Below are 19,410 nucleotides of genomic sequence, written 5' to 3' on the forward strand. Positions count from 1 at the left end.
CACCACTGCCACCACCGCCGCCGCCATCTACCACTGCCACCACAACCACCACCGCTGTCACCACTGCCACTCACCACCGCTGTCACTACCACCACTGCCACCACCGCCGCCGCCGCCACCACCACCGCCGCTTTACTGCCACCACCGCTTACCACCGCCACCACTGCCACCACTGCCACCACCGCCGGCCACCACTGCCGCACCAATTACCACCGCTGCCACCACCACCGCCGCTGCCACCACCTTACCTGCCACCACCACCGCCACTGCCACCCACCACATCGCTGCCACCACTGCCACCACTACCACTGCCACCACTGCTGCCACCACCGCCACAAACACCACTGCTACCACCGCCACGCCACTGCCACTGCTGCCACCACTGTTACCGCTGTTACCACTGCCACCACCGCTGCCACACCACCACTGCCACCGCTCAACCTGCCACCACCGCCACCACTGCCACCACCACACCTGCCACCACTGCTGCCACCACCGCCACCACCGCCACTACCACTGCCACCACTGCCACCACCACTGTGCCACCACACACCTGCCACCACTCCGCCACTGCCACTACCATCTGCCACCACCACCTGCCACTCACACCACTGCCGCTTCACTAATTGCCACCACCACCGCCACCACCTGCCACCACTCAACTGCCACCGCCACTGCCACTACCACTGCTACTCTGCCACCACCGCTGCTACTTTACTGCTACCACTGCTACCATTACTGCTGCCACCACTGCCACCACTCTGCCACTGCTGCCACTACTTACTCACTCATTACCACTGCTACCACTACTGCCAACCACTGCTGCCACCACCACTGCCACCATCCCGCCACCACTCTGCCACTGCCACCACCTGCCACCACTCTGCCACTACCACTACTACTGCTACCACTGTTAACACCACCACCGCTACCACTACCACTGCCATTACCACTGTCACGACTGCCACTGCTAACCACTGCTGCCACCACAGCCACCACTGCCACCACTGCTGCCACCACTGTTACCACTGCTACCACCGCTAACCACCGCTGCCACCACTACCACCACACTGCCACCATCCTGCCACCACCACCGCTAACCACTGCTGCCACCACTCACTACCACCGCCACCACCACTGCCCACCACTGCTACCACTGCTACCACCACTGGGCCCCACCACCACACACCACTCTGCTACCACTGCTGCCACCACTGTTACCACTGCCACTACTACCGCTAACCACTGCTGCCACTACCACTGCCACCATCCTGCCACCACTCTGCTACTACCACTACCACTGCCACAACCGTTAATACCACTCACTGCTACTACTACCACTGCCATTACCACTGTTACTACTGCTACCACTGCCAACCGCCACTACTACTGCTAACCACTGCCACCACAGCCACTACTCACTACCACCGCCACTAACACCTGCTACCACTGATACCACTGCCACCAGGCCCACCACCGCTGCCACCACTGCCACCACACGACCACCGCCACCACTACTGCCATTACTGCTACCACTGCCGTTGCCACGACCACTGCCATTACTACTGCTACCACCGTTACCACCACTATTACTGTTAACCACTGTTGCCACCGCCACCGTCCGACCACAGCCACCACTCCAATTACCACTGCCACCACTGCTAACCACTGCTGTTACTGCTGCTGTCTCACCACAGCCACCACTGCTACTACTACTGCACAATATTACTGCTGCCATGACCACTGCCACCACTGCAACCACCACTGCTACCACTGCCACTGCCACCACTACTACTACTGCTACTACCACTGCTACCACCACTACCACTGCTGCACCACTGCTACTGCTAACCACTACCGCTGCCAGTGCTACCACTAACCACCGCTGCCACTGCTACTTACCAGCCACCACTGCTACCCACTGCTACTACCGCCCACTGCTGCCATTACCACTGCTGCCACCACCGCAACCACTGCCACTAACACCACTGCCACTACCACCACTGCTGCCACTACCACCGCTGCCATTACCACTGCCACACAACCGCTACTGCCACCACTGCCACTGCTAACACCGCCACTACTGCCAACCACTGCCACTACCACTGCTACCACTCCTGCCACCACTCTGCCACTACCACCACTGCTACCACTGCCCACTCTGCCACCACTGCCGCTACCACTGTTACCACTGCCACTGTTGTTACCACTGCCTGCTACCACTGCTGCTACCACCACTGCTACCACCACCACTGCCACCACCGCTGCCACCACATTACTCTGCCACCACCGCTACTTGCACTACCACTACTCCACTGCCACCACCGCCTGCCACCACACTGCTGCCACCACCACTGCTTACCGCTGCCACACTTACCACTACTACTACAACTGCTACTGTCGCCACCACTGCCGCTGCCACCACCGCCACTACTGCTGCTTTACTGCCACCACTGCCACCACCGCTGTTACCACTGCCATTACTGCCACCACCGCTACCACTGCAACCACTGCTTTACCACCGCCACCACTGCCACCGCTGCCACCACCACCCGCCACCAACACTACTCACTGCCACCACAACCGCCACCGCTGCCACCACTATTACTCTGCCACCACCGCCACCGCCACCACTGCCACTTTACCGCCACCACTGCCACCACACTGCTGCCACCACCACTGCCAGTGCCACTACCATTGCTGCCACCACAGGCACCACCACCACTGCCATATCTGCCACTCACCTCACCGCTACCACCACTGCCACCAACACCACCGCCACTGCTGCCACCACCGCTGGCACGACCACCGCCGCCACCACCGCAACCACTGCTACCACACCACTGCCACTGCTACTCTGCCACCACTGCCACCACTGCCATGACCACACAACACCACTGCTACCACCACCACTGCTACTGCCACTGCTACCACTGCTGCCACTGCCACCACTGTTACCGCTGTTACCACTGCCACTGCTGCTGCCATCACTATTACCACCGCTACCACACAACCGCCACTGCCGCTACCACTGCTACCACTGCTGCCACTACCACTGCCACCTACCACCGCTGCCACCACCACTGCCGCTTTACTGCCACCACTGCCACTACCGCTGTTACCACTGCCACCACTGCCACCACTGCCACCACTGTTACCACTGCCACCACCACTGCCACCACTGCCACTACCACTGCTCTACCACCGCTACCACTGCCACCACCACCGCTACCACGCTGCCACCACTGCCACCACTGTTACCACTGCAACCACTGCCACCAATACCACTGCCACTGCTGCCACCACTGCTGCCACCACTGCCACCATTGCCACTACCACTGCTGCCAGTGCTACTACCAACCACCGCTGCCACCGCTGCCACCACTGCTACCACCACCACTGCTACCACCACTGCCACTACCACCACACTATACTCTGCCACCACTGCCACTCTGCCACCACTGCCACTTTACTGCCACCACTGCCACCACACTGCCCACCACTGCCACCACTGCCACCACCGCCACCACTCACCGCTGCTGCCACCACCATTGCTGCTGCCACCAGCACCACACACCCATCTGAGCCCACTCACCTTACCACCGCCACCACCACCGCCACCACCACCACCGCCACTCTGCCACCACCGCCACTGGCTGGCACCGCTGCTACCACCGCAACCACTGCCACCAACACCACCGCCACCACTGCCACCACTGTTACTGCTTTACCACCGCCACCGCCGCTAATACTATTACCATCCACAACTGCTACCGCTGCACCACTACCACTGCTGCCACCACCACCGCCACACCACCGCTGCCACCACCACCTGCCACTACCACTGCTGCTTTACCGCTACCACTGCCACTATTACCGCTGTTACCACTGCTACCACCGCCACCACTGCTACCACTGCTGCCACCACTGTTACCACTGCCACTACCACTGCCAACCACCGCTGCCACTACTCACTGCTTCCACCACTGCTACCACTGCTACCACCACTGCACCACCACTGCCGCTACTGCTGCTGCCACCCTGCTGCCACGACTACTGCTACCACCGCTGTTACCACTGCAACCACTGCCACCAATACCACTGCTACCACCACTGCTGCCACCACTGCCGCCACCACTGCTACCATTGCTACTACTCACTACCACTGCTGCCAGTGCCACTACAACCACCGCTGCCACTGCTGCCACCACTACCACCGCCACCACTGCTGCCATTACTACCACTGCCACCACAGCCACCACCGCCGCCACCACTGCCACCAACGACCACTGCCACCACCGCTGCCACCACTGCAACCACTGCCACCAACACCACCGCCACCAGCACCGCTGCCAGTGCCACCACCATTGCTGCCACCACAGCCCACTAACACCACCCATCTGAGCCACTTCACCATTACCCGCCACCACCACTGCCACCACCGCTATTACCACTACCACTGTTACCACTGCCACCACTACCACTGCTAACCACTGCTGCCTACCACAGCCACCACTTATACCGCCACCACTGCCACCACTGCCACCACCACCACTGCCATTACTACTACCACTGTTACCACTGCCACCGCTAACCACCGTCCGGACCACAGCCACTACTCCCACTGCTACTACTACTGCTACTAATACTAATATTGCTACGACTACTGCTACTACTGCAACTACTGCTACTAATACTACTGCTACTACTGCCACTGCTACTACTACTACTGCTGCTGCTAGTGCTACTACTAGTGTTGCTACTACTACTGCTACTACTATTACTGCTGCTATTACTACTACTACTGCCACTGCTACTACTACTACTGCTGCTACCACCTGCCACCACTGCCGCCACCACTACTACCACTACTCTGCCACTCTACTGCTACTGTTGTTACTACTGCTGCTACTACTACTACTACTACTACTACTGCTACTACTTCTGCTTCTACTGCAATATATTTCTACAATTATACTATACTACTTGTTAAAAATACTGTTTTTTTCCATGGTCGTCATGCCCGGCTAGCTCAGTCGGTAGAGCATGAGACTCAGGGTCGTGGATTCGAGCCCCACGTTGGGCGCATTCACTTTTTCTTTTCTATTATCCTGTGAGCCTTTTGGACCATTCATAAAGATAAGAGCTTTTGTGTATGTGAGCATTAGCAGTTCAGTTTGAGGATTCTCATATGCAATGATTTTCTTATTTTTTATCCTCTGTGCCATGTGGGCCATTCAGAAAGGTAAGAACATGTGTGTATGTGAGCATTGAGGTTAAGTTTTAGGATTCCTGCATTCAATGTTTTATTAGGCCTATTTCGGCTGTGCCTTGTTTCCCATAAAAGTGGTCCGGACCTGTAAGTGTCTATGTGAGCATTGGTGGTTCAGTGGTAGAATTCTCGCCTGCCACGCGGGAGGCCCAGGTTCGATTCCCGGCCAATGCAACATCCTTTTTGAAAAAGGGAAGGACACAGCTGTCGTGATTTTTGCCTATAATGGAATAATAGGGGATCCGATTAGGGCAATGAATAGAGGACCAAGGAATGAAGGTACTTCGCCCGGACCAGGGAAACAGGAGCACCCTCCCACAGCCACACCCAGGAGAGGAGTACGTAGGCAAGTGTCTGGTGGCCGGAAACATGAAGCAGCCACCCTGTGGACTCATCACCCACAGGACAAGCTTCGGGGTTGGGTGTTATGTATACCAGAGGTGAGCTCTCCGGCAGTATACTGTAGACTATGGGACTATGCTACTGCTTCAAACTAAATTCCCCGCTGGGGATGTGTGAGATTTTAGGTGTAACATGTCCATAATGCAGGCATGTGAGCATTGGTGGTTCAGTGGTAGAATTCTCGCCTGCCACGCGGGAGGCCCGGGTTCGATTCCCGGCCAATGCAACATCATTTTTTGAAGAGAATGACACAGCTGCGATGATTTTATAAAACCTGCTTACATGACCGATAAAGAAGGAATTCAATTAATTCCTTCAATGAATGGAATTCAGGCGGTTTAGAGAGCACTTTCAGTGACTCCTTAAACTGACCAAAAGCGTCCTCCTCAGGGGAGGGCTGTGCATCCTACAATATATCAGTCGGTCATATACAAATATTTACTTTTTTGTGTGTATTTGTTTGTAAAAAGGTCAATCAGTCAATTTAGTTCATGCTATTTATAGGAACGTACAGCCTTCAGTCGTGAACATCTCAATTTTCTCAAGCCTCGTTGGCGCAGTAGGCAGCGCGTCAGTCTCATAATCTGAAGGTCGTGAGTTCGACCCTCACACTGGGCATGTGTTTTGAGACACCTTTGCCTTGAATTATCTGTGGTCACACAAATATTTACCAGGTTTTTTCCAGCCCCTATGCTTCAATATAATGTTATTTAGGTCCAGAGTTTGACTCCACATACAACTCCTACATCTACTGAGATTATCAGATCTATCTACTGATAGTCTCTGCCTGGTATGTATCTGAGAGCTCAGGAGGAAAGTGTATGTGCAAAACTGGTTGCCTGGTAAAGCTCACGGAATAATTTAGCCAACGATCTCTTGTTCTCTCCCTTTCAACAGGAGAATGTATTCAGTGATCACCATAAAATACAATCTTGCAATCACAGCGGGGGTCCTCTCTCAACAACAAAGGTTGAAGCCCAAAACAACTCTCCCTCCAAAGCTGGAAAACCCTGTTTTTGTTCTGATGATGAGCTGGGAATTTCTTACTGTCCTGCCCTGTCTAATTTCTTAAACCCCCTCCTCCAGAAACAAAAAGCATGACCAGACACTCATGTGTCATGTGAGCATTGGTGGTTCAGTGGTAGAATTCTCGCTTGCCACGCGGGAGGCCCGGGTTCGATTCCCGGCCAATGCAACATCCTTTTTTAGAAAAAAGGACCGACACGTGATGTTTTTCATGTTATGACTCGGTGGCGCAAAATGGAAAGGTTCCATTAAATCACTGAACCACCAATGCTCACATGCTACTCATCTGGACATGCTACGAGTCAGATCGACTGCAGCAATGGGGCACAAAATACGACATATGTTCCACATTGAAGACAATACGTTCTTTCCTTTTCTTCGTCAAGAAAATTGACCGTTTGATATCTTTTTTTTTACAAATAAAAACCAAGTCACTTGTCTATGTGAGAGTCGAACACACAACCTTCATATCATGCTATTGATCCAAATGTTATGGAGATCTAAGTCGTAAAATGTCGATCGTGGAATATGCCGACTACCATGAAAATGGGCTATACAAATGAACTGAATTGAAAACTGCATAGAATTTTGGCTTTTTATTGATGAAAATGTACCGATTTGTATCTTTTTTACAAAAACAAATCTCTTGCCTATGTGGGAGTCGAGCCAGCAACTTTTATATCATGATATTGATCGAAATGTTATGGAGATCTAACTGGTAAAATGTCCAGTTGTGTGTCATGTGAGCATTGGTGGTTCAGTGGTAGAATTCTCGCCTGCCACGCGGGAGGCCCGGGTTCGATTCCCGGCCAATGCAACATCCTTTTTTAGAAAAAAGGACCGACACGTGATGTTTTTCATGTTATGACTCGGTGGCGCAAAATGGAAAGGTTCCATTAAATCACTGAACCACCAATGCTCACATGCTACACATCTGGACATGCTACGAGTCAGATCGACTGCAGCAATGGGGCACAAAATACGACATATGTTCCACATTGAAGACAATACGTTCTTTCCTTTTCTTCGTCAAGAAAATTGACCGTTTGATATCTTTTTTTTTACAAATAAAAACCAAGTCACTTGCCTATGTGAGAGTCGAACACACAACCTTCATATCATGCTATTGATCCAAATGTTATGGAGATCTAAGTCGTAAAATGTCGATCGTGGAATATGCCGACTACCATGAAAATGGGCTATACAAATGAACTGAATTGAAAACTGCATAGAATTTTGGCTTTTTATTGATGAAAATGTACCGATTTGTATCTTTTTTTTACAAAAAAAACAAATCTCTTGCCTATGTGGGAGTCGAGCCAGCAACTTTTATATCATGATATTCATCGAAATGTTATGGAGATCTAACTGGTAAAATGTCCAGTTGTGTGTCATGTGAGCATTGGTGGTTCAGTGGTAGAATTCTCGCCTGCCACGCGGGAGGCCCGGGTTCGATTCCCGGCCAATGCAACATCCTTTTTTAGAAAAAAGGACCGACACGTGATGTTTTTCATGTTATGACTCGGTGGCGCAAAATGGAAAGGTTCCATTAAATCACTGAACCACCAATGCTCACATGCTACACATCTGGACATGCTACGAGTCAGATCGACTGCAGCAATGGGGCACAAAATATGACATATGTTCCACATTGAAGACAATACGTTCTTTCCTTTTCTTCGTCAAGAAAATTGACCGATTGATATCTTTTTTACAAATAAAACCAAGTCACTTGCCTATGTGAGAGTCGAACACACAACCTTCATATCATGCTATTGATCCAAATGTTATGGAGATCTAAGTCGTAAAATGTCGATCGTGGAATATGCCGACTGCCATGAAAATGGGCTATACAAATGAACTGAATTGAAAACTGCATAGAATTTTGTTTTTTTATTGAAGAAAATGTACCGATTTGTATCTTTTTTTTACAAAAAAAACTAATCTCTTGCCTATGTGGGAGTCGAGCCAGCAACTTTCACATCATGATATTGATCGAAATGTTATGGAGATCTAACTCGTAAAATGTCCAGTTGTGTGTCATGTGAGCATTGGAATTCAGTGGTAGAATTCTCGCCTGCCACGCGGGAGGCCCGGGTTCAATTCTTTTAATTTACTTGGAACTAAATTGATCGATTGCCCTTATTTTCAAAACAGCAGAGGTGTTTCAAAACCTATGCCCAGTGTGAGGGTTGAACTCACGACCTTCAGATTATGAGACTGACGCGCTGCTAAAAACAGATGTTGCATTGGCCGGGAATCGAACCCTGGCCCCCCACTTAGCAGGCGAGTATTCTACCACTGAACCACCAATGCTAACATGCTGCAGCACTGGACATTTTACGACTCAGATCTCCATAACATTTCGATCAATGTCATATGAAGGTTGTGGCTTCGACGCCTTATAGGCAAGTGACTTGGTTTTTTTGGGGAAAAAGGTAGCAATCGGTAAATTTTCTTCACGAAAACAAACAAAACGTATTGCCTTCAATGTGTAACATTTGTCGATTTTGTGCACTGTTGGCGCAGTAGATTTGAGTCATAAATGTCCAGATGTGTGGCATGTGAGCATTGGTGGATCATCGAGGTCTGCATCGTGGAATATGCCTTCTACCAACTATGCCATGGCCCTGCTGAGACTCCGCCCACTCATCCTCTCTACCTCCATCTGCCTGATGGATCGTGGAGGTCACGATCGTGGAATATGCCGACTACCAACTATTCATACAGTCTGTCAAATTGATTGATTGTGTTGTTACTGTGTTTTAATTTGTGTATAATGATTCCTTCTGTACACATGGCATCTATAACACCTGTCCATCTTGGAGAGGATCCTCCTCTGTTGCTCTCCTGAAGGTTTCTTCCCTTTTTCTCCCCGTGAAGGGTTGTTTGGGAGTTTTTCCTTATCCGATGTGAGGTTTTGGGACAGGGATGTCTATGTGTACAGATTGTAAAGCACTCTGAGACAAATTTTAATTTGTGAAAATGGGCTATACAAATGAACTGAATTGAATTGAAAACTGCATGGCGTGTCTGATCTGATCCCAATTAGTTCTTCAGCATGCGTTCACGATTTAAGGCTATACCTTCTCTGAATTAACTTGGAACTAAATTGATCGATTGCCCTTTTACAAAACGCAAAGGTGTCTCAAAACAAATGCCCAGTGTGAGGGTCGAACTCACGACCTTCAGATTATGAGACTGACGCGCTGCCTACTGCGCCAACGAGGCACACACTTCAACATATGTTCACCATTGAAGGCGATACATTTTTTTTTACGCGAACAAGTTTGGCGATTGGCATCTTTTTCAAACAGCCTAACTCACTTTATGTGGGAATCGAACTCACAATTTTCATTTGATGATATTCAGGGTTGACAGGTTAATCCTAGCTGCTAAAACAGAAGTTGCGCTTGGCTGAATCTAACCCGGCCTCCCGCAGCAGGCGAGAATTCTACCACTGAACCACCAATGCTCACATGCTACACCTCTGGACATTTTACGACTCAGATCTCCATAACATTTCGATCAATGTCATATGAAGGTTGTGGATTCAACGCCCCCATAGGCAAGTGACTTGTTTTTGTTGTAAAAACAGGTAGCAATCGGTAAATTTTCTTCACGAAAAACAAACAAAAACGTATTGCCTTCAATGTGTAACATTTGTCGTATTTTGTGCACTGTTGGCGCAGATTTGAGTCATAAAATGTCCAGATGTGTGGCATGTGAGCATTGGTGGATCATCGAGGTCTGCATCGTGGAATATGCCTTCTACCAACTATGCCATGGCCCTGCTGAGACTCCGTGTTGGAGTTGGACAGCAACACACCACCTGGACGGTACTCACTGGGAAAAACAGCAGTAGACTTTTACTTTAACTCTATAAAGCGTTTATTCAAAATCAGGATACAAACAGACAATCATGCGCATGGACCCCAATCCAGAGCTGTCACCAATGGCCCCAGCGCTGCAGAAAGGATGCCGGATCGGTGCGCGCGGCCATTGAAATAATCAACAGGAACAGTTCTGATTGGTCAGGAGTAAAGAGGGTGGTGTCTTCTCATTGGTTCTTGTTCCTCTGCTTCCGCCGTTGTTGCTCCTTCATTGGTTCTTGTGGCCAGCCAATGAATTCATAGGTTATGTGAGAAAGCGTGAGAAAGGAAGAGAGCTGTGTTACTTTGTCTCTTTCTTTGAACCTGTCTTTCACTTCTCTCGCGGAGCCTTATCGGTGCAGGAACGAAACTGATATTCTTAGAAGGTCGTTAAACAAAGGCCTTTTCACGTGTGAAAGTGTGTGAAGCGGTCAGTGAGGGGGCATGGATGATTCCTGAGAATAATGGCCCCATCTGGACCTTCTCTTATCTATCTGCTCGGTGAGTTTAAGGTCTATAGTTGCTCTTTCTGAACTATGAATATAATGAGCTCTTTGTATGTGACCATTTCTAGAAAATGCGTGATGCGGGGGAAGGGGGGTGCATAAGACTTCCTTCGAGTGTCACTGTTATCGTTATTAGATCAGTCAGGCGCAAGAGTGCCCTGCCGAAGTTTTCAACTCTCATTCAGTCTTTTTCCACCTTACACATAATCTTTATGCACACAATATTTGGGACAAGCCAAGCAAAAGTATATATCCTTTACATCCGCCCACTCATCCTCTCTACCTCCATCTGCCTGATGGATCGTGGAGGTCACGATCGTGGAATATGCCGACTACCAACTATTCATACAGTCTGTCAAATTGATTGATTGTGTTGTTACTGTGTTTTAATTTGTGTATCATGATTCCTTCTTTACACATGGCATCTATAACACCTGGACCGGGACCGGGGATTCATTAGCTAAACGGCCCTAAACAGCTTCCCATTCATTCTCTATGGCGGTGTCTAAAATCGCCGATGTAATATTTCTCTGGCCACTCGCAGCTCAGTGGCGCTGTTTTCAGAGTGAAGCTCCGTCCCCTCCTCCGTCCCTCATTCAGTCTCTGCCGTGAGAAGGACCGACGGCACGGATCTCTGGAGCTCTCCACCGTTCCGTGAAACAGTAAGTCGTTCTAACTTATTACAATGAACAAAAATGTAATGATAATTAGTCTTGACAGTCTCTTGTTCGCGCTGTAAAGTTGGTTGTGTTTTTTCAGTTTGGTTTCTCCGTGTATGTGACTTTCTTGCGCTGTTGAAACGGGAAGTTAACGCGACATCATTAAATAAATAATGCTGTCGGAATGACCATATCAATACAGTGGATATGACATTACATAACCATATCAATACTGTGGATATTACGTTACATACACGCTGTGAAGGAACGGTAAACTCTAAACAGGGAGTCACGGTGTTTCTCTTTTTATTGACTCCCGTAACTTCACTAAACGCGCACTTCTCCTCGTTTAACGTCACTGACGAAGCTTTACTTTAACATGTAGTTATAGTCACGTATATTAACTGCTCCACATGTATTACACTCAACTAATAAAGGTGTAATTATAGATTAAACTACCAGCAGCATATTAAAACATAGCAGTGAGTAATTGTAACTTTTACTTTTATTTATTTTTTAATGCAGGACCACCATGTAGTGGTATCAATATTTCTATTTTTACTGAAGTAGACGTTCTGTATCCTTTCTTCACCACTGTTAAAACAGAACAGCAGAATGTGATACGGTGTTTATATAAAAGTATACTCATAGTCTGATGCATCAAGAATCACTTTTTAAATTCTTCTCTTAACCTACAAAGCCTTGATTGGTGATGCACCATCATATCTTAAGGAGCTTGTAGTACCATATTGCCCCACTAGAGAGCTACGCTCACTAAATGCGGGACTACTTGTAGTTCCTAGAGTCTTAAAAAGTAGAATGGGAGCCAGAGACTTTAGTTATCAAGCTCCTCTTTTATGGAACCAGCTTCCAATTTCAGTCCGGGAGGCAGACACAGTCACCCCGTTTAAGAGTAGACTTAAGACCTTCCTCTTTGACAGAGCTTATAGTTAGGGCTGAATCAGGTTCACCTGGTCCAGCCCCTTGATATGCTGCTATAGGCTTATAGCTGCCGGGGGACGTTTTAGGATGCACTGAGTACCTATCTCCTCTTTTTTCTCTCCTTAAGGATGAATTTTCATCTCTCAATCACACGTTACTAACTCTGCTTTCTCCCGGGAAGTCCTTGACTTCACGTCTCATGGGGTCATCGGACCCTATGAGACGGCATAGATCCTATCTGCCTGGTGGATCATCGAGGTCGGGGTCGTGGAATTCTGCTCCTGACTGCGCCACTGTCCTGTTGAGACTCCGCCCACTGTTGAGACTCCGCCCTCCTCCTCCCCACCGCCATCTGCCTGATGGATCGTGGAGGTCTCCATCGTGGAATATGCCTACTATGAACTATTCATACACTCTGTCATATTCATTGAATGTATTTTAACTCTAAATCTGTCCTTCTGTACACATTACATCTATTGCACCTGTCCATCCTGGAGAGGGATCCTCCTCTGTTGCTCTCCTGAAGGTTTCTTCCCTTTTTCCCCTGACGGGTTATTTGGGAGTTTTTCCTGGTCCGATGTGAGGTTTTGGGGCAGGGATGTCTATGTGTACAGATTGTAAAGCACTCCGAGACTAATTTGTAATTTGTGAAATTGGGCTATACAAATAAACTGAATTGAATTGAATTGAATTGATGCAGGTATTTTTGGGATGGTCACAAGGAGTGGAGATCCTTTCTTGATAAGACACTTCACACTTCATTGTTACTTGAGTCACATGACTGTGTGTGTGTGTGTGGGGGGGGGGGCGGTAATGTCCTTTTCCACTAGATGTTCAAAGGGCACAGGAGATGGGGGAGGTGTTAATCCACCTCCATGTACACAGGAGATAGGGGGGGGGGGGGTAATTCACCTCCATGTACACAGGAGATAGGGGGAGGGGGGGGGGGGTAGCCTGCCTGCCATTGACATGTGTGCCTCAACAAAGGACTTAAGGTTCAGAAACTATATTGTATGGAAACAATGCCTGTCTATAGCGTATTAATATACTCTACTCTTTGTCATAACAGGAGAGATGAGCAGACATGTGTTTTACCCTGGGAGAATGGCAGTTTCATTCGATCAGGGACCACAGGGATTTCTCCGCCAGGATCTCAGCGATGCAGCCAAAGTCCTGAAAGACAACCCGTCTCTGCAGAACAAGCCTGCAGCTGTCAGGGAGGAGCTGGTCAGGCAGAATGCACTGACTGTGGTCCGCCAGAGAGGAGGAGACCCTTCAGATGCAACCCAGGTGTCTGGAGATTACATCCTGCAGTTTGGGAAGTACAAGGGTGTTATGGCTGAGAGTAAATCCTCCCCTTAATGTTGTTCACCTCCCTGCCTGAGGGGGGTGCTATGATGTTTTGCTTTTCTCTTCCCCTTACAGGTGATTGGACGGAGCACATAAGAGGGAACCTGTGGGGGCTGGCTCTTTCTCTCTCCAGCTTCCAACCAGGCCATGCTGCACAGCTCTGATTGTGGGTGGGGGGTTATAACGGGTGTCGGTAGGGGTGAGAAGCCCTTTTTGTTTAATACTGTTTTCTCTTGTATTTCAGTAGGGAGTTCGGTAAGTGATTTGTATTTTTGTTTGTTTCGGTTATGGTCTCGGGAAGGTAGCTGACTTGCTTAGATTGTTTTGTTTGTTGTTTTGGGCCAGGCTCACCCTGAAGAATTGTGGACACCCGAACCAAAATAAACATCATTGTTCCTGACTCCGCAGCATTGGTCCTAATTTGGGAGGTGGGGAGACCGACCTGGTGCTACGCTCTGGCACTCCTAGGCCGGGCGTAACAAAGGGGAAGTCCTCCCGCTGTCTTCTGGAGAATGACATTGGATACAACATCTACCTCATCAGGAACCAGCAAAGAGAGGAAGCTGCACGAGTGTTCATGGCAGCGGGGCACAACAAGGACAGCCTCCTGTCCTTTGTGAACTATTCCCTCGTCTTTCCAGAAATCCAGTCTCTCCTCAACTATGAGGAACACAAGCCAGTTGTGACAGCAGCAGCATCGGAGGATGACCAGCTGGTGGGTTTTGGGACTCGTGCCTACAGCACCTGGCAAGAGGTCTGGGAGAGCAGGGAGGACGGCTATGCATCCTTCATCCTGAAGAAGAAGAACTGCACTGCAGGCACAAAGATGCATAAGCTACAACTCTACCTCAAGAAGAAGCTGCAGCCACCCACTGTCTCCCCTCTGATGTCACACACCTCACCTGTGATGTCACACGCCTCACATGCTCCTGCTGAAGCCATTGGTGAGTCTGATGTCTTTTCTTGTCAGGGATCTACATGCAGGTCATACAAGCGCAAATGCAAGAAGATATTTCTTTCTTTTGTGGTTTATTTCATGTCCCTTGAGATGATGGAGAAGAAGTTTCGAGCGACACAGTACTTGATAAGAATACAAAGTTTATTCTACAAGGTACATGCCAAAGACAGACGTCTAGAACGACTGGAAACTTTCAGGGTCCGGATGAGAAAGTTCAATGGTTTATCATCTTGATACAGGTTATATAGTCAGAAGAAAAGAGGAGGCGTTCATGTTCGAACCCTGGGAGCCTCCTAACGTAAACCATCTGGTCCAACTCTAAGCGAAGGGATTTTCTCCCATGGACACCTTGTGGGCCTCTGAGCTCATATCTATAATATGGCTGTATCTTTAAGAGCTGTAATGCAAAATACACTACACTTTCTTTCTAACTCTTGTTTGTTTGCATCACAGTGATGGATGAAGATGAAGAGCTGGAGAGGATGATGCTGAGCATCTCTCCTTCAAAGCAACATGTGCAGAGCTGTGAGTATACATGTGCTCTCTTTTATTTCTTTGTTTCCCCTCCCTGAAGATTCACAATCGTTTACAGTTCAGACGATTTGCTATTAATCCTGTATTCTATTCAGCATATTTGATATTGTTTTGTGTGTGTTTTATAGCTGTTTCTGCATCTTCGTCATCCTCATCTGCCAGACGACGAGAAAGAGGTCTTTAACCCAGAGCACCGTGCCGCCGACCGACACAACTGGGACCATGAATTCTTATCCCGCATGACTCGTCTCGTGTCGACCGTGTTCTGGTCGTGTTTGTCTTTTGGTGTTCCACCTGGTGTCCTAGTGACTATGAATGGACTCCGGTCCTGATGAGGGTACGTATCCGTCTTTGTTTTCTGATGTGCATGAAAAGAAACTGCTGTGCTCTTAACACCTGCTTGCATGTGTTTGCTGTGTGTTTGAAGTCAAGGTGCTTCCCCTGCCTAGGTGACATAGTGATGACTGGCTCCTGAATATTAACCCATTGCAACATGAACACGTGTATGAATGAAATATACTCTGTACGTAATCATGTTACAAACAGTCTGATTGGATTTGGCTGAACAAAGCAGGTGAAGTAAAGATACATTCTGCCTTTACTAACAGCAGTTTTTGTGTACTGTCAAAGTATAAATAACAAACAAAGGTTTTTCCGTTGCAGTACCATCTGCTACACAGGCAGCACCAGCCAAGGCTCAGGGTCCACCAGTAGATGGTAAATGTATCAACATTGTGCACATTCACTGAAACATGATCTGTCCTGAGTCCACTGTGCAAGAAGTGATTCTTGTGTTTGATCCTTCTCTCTTGCAGCTCCTGCATCTCCATCTGTGAAGAGACCTGAGCCCGTTCCCCAGGAGCTCGTGTGTCTGATGCCAGAAGCAGCACGTCATCCTTTAACAGAGCCGACTGTCACACTTCCTGGTGTGTAGTACTTTACCTTTAGTTGCATCCTACACATATACACATGTAGTGTACATCAAAGCCGTTGTTTATTCTTTAAAAACTTCATGGTTGTATACTAGATACTGGTGCAGCTCGCTGAGTTTCACCAACTACAGCGTAGATGTCATGTTACATTTTGGCTTCATCTTGTCAACAATAATAATAATAACATGTTCAATGTTCTCTTCAGTGTCAGAGGCGCTCCTGATTTCTCCTGAGATGTCTGCAGAGCCCGGTTAACTGCCAACTCCACAGAGAGGGCAAAGTCAGTATTTTAATGCTTTTATTTTATTTAGTTGTGTACATTTAAAAAAGATGAAATAAAGTCACAACTAAAATCATACCCATTTCTCTTTTACTACTTCTTTATTCTCATCTGACCAGGTGAGCCATTCCCCAGGCCAATAGCCGTCCCCACCGGTCCTCCTCCACAGCTTCCTGGCTACGACCATGACGTCAGCCAGTGGACTTGTTCACAGCAGCAGAGGATCTGGATAAAGACGGAGCTGGAAGCTATGGGTCTCTGGCCAGGATCCATTCCTGTGCGGAACCCCATGAAGATGGTGTCACTGTGGCGTTTCCCTCCCCAGCCGGAATTGATCGACAGCATCTCCGATCTTCCTTCCCCAAAGTACTTTCAGCTCCATCCCTTTTTCATATGGAAGCCAGAAAACGATAACCTCATGGGAAGAATGAGGAACAACGACACTCTGCCGTGTATGGGAGGTTGTGCCCGGCCTCAAGTTGCCTCTGCAGGTGTTGGGAGACCTCGTGTGGTTGTTGGTCTCACTGGACAGTATTACCTGCTGTCATCCAGGCTGTGCTGCAAGGTCTGCAAAAAGAAGTGGTACGCTGTGACAACCCACTGTGGCTGGAGAAGTGACCAAAGAGGTACACAAACCTCTTGCCAGCCAACCTGACCTACAAGAAGGCGATATGTAAATCTGTCATGGACGAGCTCAGGCGGACGGGTAACTCCCCCGCCGACATGACGAAGCAGGTAATGGAGGTGATGCACCTGAAATTTGAACGTGCTCACCTGGCCCACCTCCTCAGCTGCCAAAATATCATGGATGGGGAGGCGGGACACTATGACCAAAGAACTATCACTCAGTTCTTGCGCCAGGAAACCAAGCCGGCTCCCTTCGGCGAGTACAGTGATTCAGATGGCTGGAACGGGATCGTTGTGTCTTCTCACTACCTGACTGACTGCTTGCTGCACGAGTACAAACAGCAGGAGAGGGCCATCAACACACTTTTGCAGGGTACCTTTGGACAGGCTTTCCGCTCAGACCACACACGCAAAATTGCAAGGAAGGTCACCTTCTCATCCGGCAGCATGTCCTCGTATGCAGTCATGAATGAAAACTGGATGATCCTTTCATGGGTGATGGTGCAGTCCGAGACGGAGAAGTCCCTGCAGCCCTTGTACGAGGGACTGGCACAGCGCTACGGCACAGCAGGCATCGACAAGGCTCTATACCACTGGGTGGACAGGTACATTACAATCTATATATGTTTTAAATGGCTCAAACACAATTTATATTGCTTTTTGATATTTCCAGTTGAATAAAAGAAGACATGCCATTCATTTAGCTGTTAATAATCGTCTTATTGTCATGACACTGGACTCCAAGCGGCGGTTCAGACGACTGCTGTAACATTCATGGCGGTGCTTCTTCTTTCAGGGATTGCTGTGCAGCATTCAAAGTGGCAGAATCCCATGCAGGAGAGCATCTGAACTGGGATTCTTGGCAAACAACTGATGCCATCGTTGCCCAGGCCACTTCTGGTAACCTGCTGAACACGTGTGCATCGCGGTCCCATTTCAATGGGAACTTGAGCATCAAGCTGGACTTGTTCCATTGCATGAGGAGGTTCCTGTGTGAGTGTGTGACGGAGCATCATGCACTCTATGGCTCTTTTGCTCAGTTCCTGTCTGCAGCCTTTTCTGTGGTGGATCAGGAAGACCTGCAGCGGCTTAAAGACACCTATGCCTTCTGTGGGATTCAGCTTGCCAACCCAACCAAGCACTGCAGGACCAGGATCACAGAGCCCGAGGAGCTCGTCAAGCGAGTGGAGGGAGTGTTCCAGCAGTTTCACCTGGCCAGTGATCCAAATGGCGTTCCCCTCTTCAAGCCCTCTATGCTGAAGGTGTGGCGGATCCAGCGCGTGCACATCCTGCGAGGTTGCCTGAGTGATCCTGTGGTTGAAGGAGGGATTTTGTATCGGCGCGGAGGATCAGTGCAGCTGAATCACGTGCAGGGTGAAGGGGCCAGAGTTCCTGTGTGGATCCCCAGCTGGAGGGATATCACTTCCACCAGGCTCAGTGGGTGACTGGAACACGAGTTTCGCCTGAGCTGTTTCAAGCTCAGGGGATGACTGGGGTGGCCCGTGGAATTACCAGCGCCTGGTGGACTTGAAGCAGCCGGGCGTTCACCTCCCAGCCGTCTTTGATCCTGCATTGATGGCCCAGCTCAACGCAGCCTCCGAACGGGTGTTGGGACAGATGAAGTATCCAGCATTTCATCTCTCTGAGAAGTTTGGCCTGCAGTACGTTGAGCCTGGTTGCCGCCCAGTTCCTGTGGACTGGGACAAGCACAGGACCAAGTCGGACTCTGCCCCCCCGGCCCTGAATCCACCTCCTCAAAGCAGCGTGCCGACTGCCCAGTCATCCTCACCCTCCTGTGGATTCTGCTGCTGTCAAACCAGACGTGACTCCCGGGCCTCCGACAGATCCAGGTAACATCAAACACACAGGCATAGTAATGGACCAGACTTTAGTTAGTAGGAACTGAATTTTAATCATATTCATTTTCAGGAGGTTTCCCCTTCTGTAGATCTGAATAACTTATTGTATCCTTTGTCTTCGTAGAAACATGTCGGCCGTCTCTGCCGCTGCTGTCCTCGCCGACTGCCGCTCGCACTGGACCTGTGAAGAC

The 19,410-nt window shown here is 49.2% G+C and overlaps 1 protein-coding gene and 8 non-coding genes across 15 annotated transcripts; 7 read left to right on the forward strand and 2 right to left on the reverse strand.

Moving 5' to 3' along the window:
• The first annotated feature begins 5,375 nt into the window (after window positions 1-5,375).
• On the forward strand, window positions 5,376-5,446 carry trnag-gcc (transfer RNA glycine (anticodon GCC)). The gene has a single exon. It is a non-coding gene; the product is annotated as a tRNA-Gly (tRNA).
• A 383-nt stretch (window positions 5,447-5,829) lies between these two features.
• On the forward strand, window positions 5,830-5,900 carry trnag-gcc (transfer RNA glycine (anticodon GCC)). Its single transcript has one exon. It is a non-coding gene; the product is annotated as a tRNA-Gly (tRNA).
• Window positions 5,901-6,219: 319 nt separating this feature from the next.
• On the forward strand, window positions 6,220-6,292 carry trnam-cau (transfer RNA methionine (anticodon CAU)). The gene has a single exon. It is a non-coding gene; the product is annotated as a tRNA-Met (tRNA).
• A 506-nt stretch (window positions 6,293-6,798) lies between these two features.
• Window positions 6,799-6,869, forward strand: trnag-gcc (transfer RNA glycine (anticodon GCC)). The gene has a single exon. It is a non-coding gene; the product is annotated as a tRNA-Gly (tRNA).
• Window positions 6,870-7,446: 577 nt separating this feature from the next.
• trnag-gcc (transfer RNA glycine (anticodon GCC)) lies at window positions 7,447-7,517 on the forward strand. The gene has a single exon. It is a non-coding gene; the product is annotated as a tRNA-Gly (tRNA).
• Window positions 7,518-8,099: 582 nt separating this feature from the next.
• On the forward strand, window positions 8,100-8,170 carry trnag-gcc (transfer RNA glycine (anticodon GCC)). Its single transcript has one exon. It is a non-coding gene; the product is annotated as a tRNA-Gly (tRNA).
• A 775-nt stretch (window positions 8,171-8,945) lies between these two features.
• Window positions 8,946-9,016, reverse strand: trnas-gcu (transfer RNA serine (anticodon GCU)). Its single transcript has one exon. It is a non-coding gene; the product is annotated as a tRNA-Ser (tRNA).
• Window positions 9,017-9,858: 842 nt separating this feature from the next.
• On the reverse strand, window positions 9,859-9,931 carry trnam-cau (transfer RNA methionine (anticodon CAU)). Its single transcript has one exon. It is a non-coding gene; the product is annotated as a tRNA-Met (tRNA).
• A 1,765-nt stretch (window positions 9,932-11,696) lies between these two features.
• On the forward strand, window positions 11,697-18,834 carry LOC130204647 (uncharacterized). 7 transcript variants are annotated; one of them, XM_056431520.1, is made up of 8 exons: window positions 13,701-14,973; window positions 15,441-15,512; window positions 15,650-15,858; window positions 16,185-16,238; window positions 16,337-16,447; window positions 16,659-16,733; window positions 16,853-17,965; window positions 18,157-18,834. In XM_056431520.1, exons 7-8 carry the CDS (start codon window positions 17,418-17,420, stop codon window positions 18,803-18,805), a joined length of 1,197 nt encoding a protein of 398 aa, XP_056287495.1. In that variant the 5' UTR covers window positions 13,701-14,973; window positions 15,441-15,512; window positions 15,650-15,858; window positions 16,185-16,238; window positions 16,337-16,447; window positions 16,659-16,733; window positions 16,853-17,417; the 3' UTR covers window positions 18,806-18,834. The 7 variants fall into 7 exon arrangements, with proteins under 7 accessions (XP_056287489.1, XP_056287495.1, XP_056287490.1 ...); XM_056431514.1 differs by adding an exon at window positions 11,697-11,740 and having other exon boundaries at window positions 13,749-14,973; window positions 15,650-16,447; XM_056431515.1 differs by having other exon boundaries at window positions 15,650-16,238.
• The last annotated feature ends 576 nt before the right edge of the window (window positions 18,835-19,410 follow it).

This window comes from Pseudoliparis swirei, chromosome 14, assembly GCF_029220125.1.
Source record: "Pseudoliparis swirei isolate HS2019 ecotype Mariana Trench chromosome 14, NWPU_hadal_v1, whole genome shotgun sequence".
NCBI classification, from domain to species: domain Eukaryota; kingdom Metazoa; phylum Chordata; class Actinopteri; order Perciformes; family Liparidae; genus Pseudoliparis; species Pseudoliparis swirei.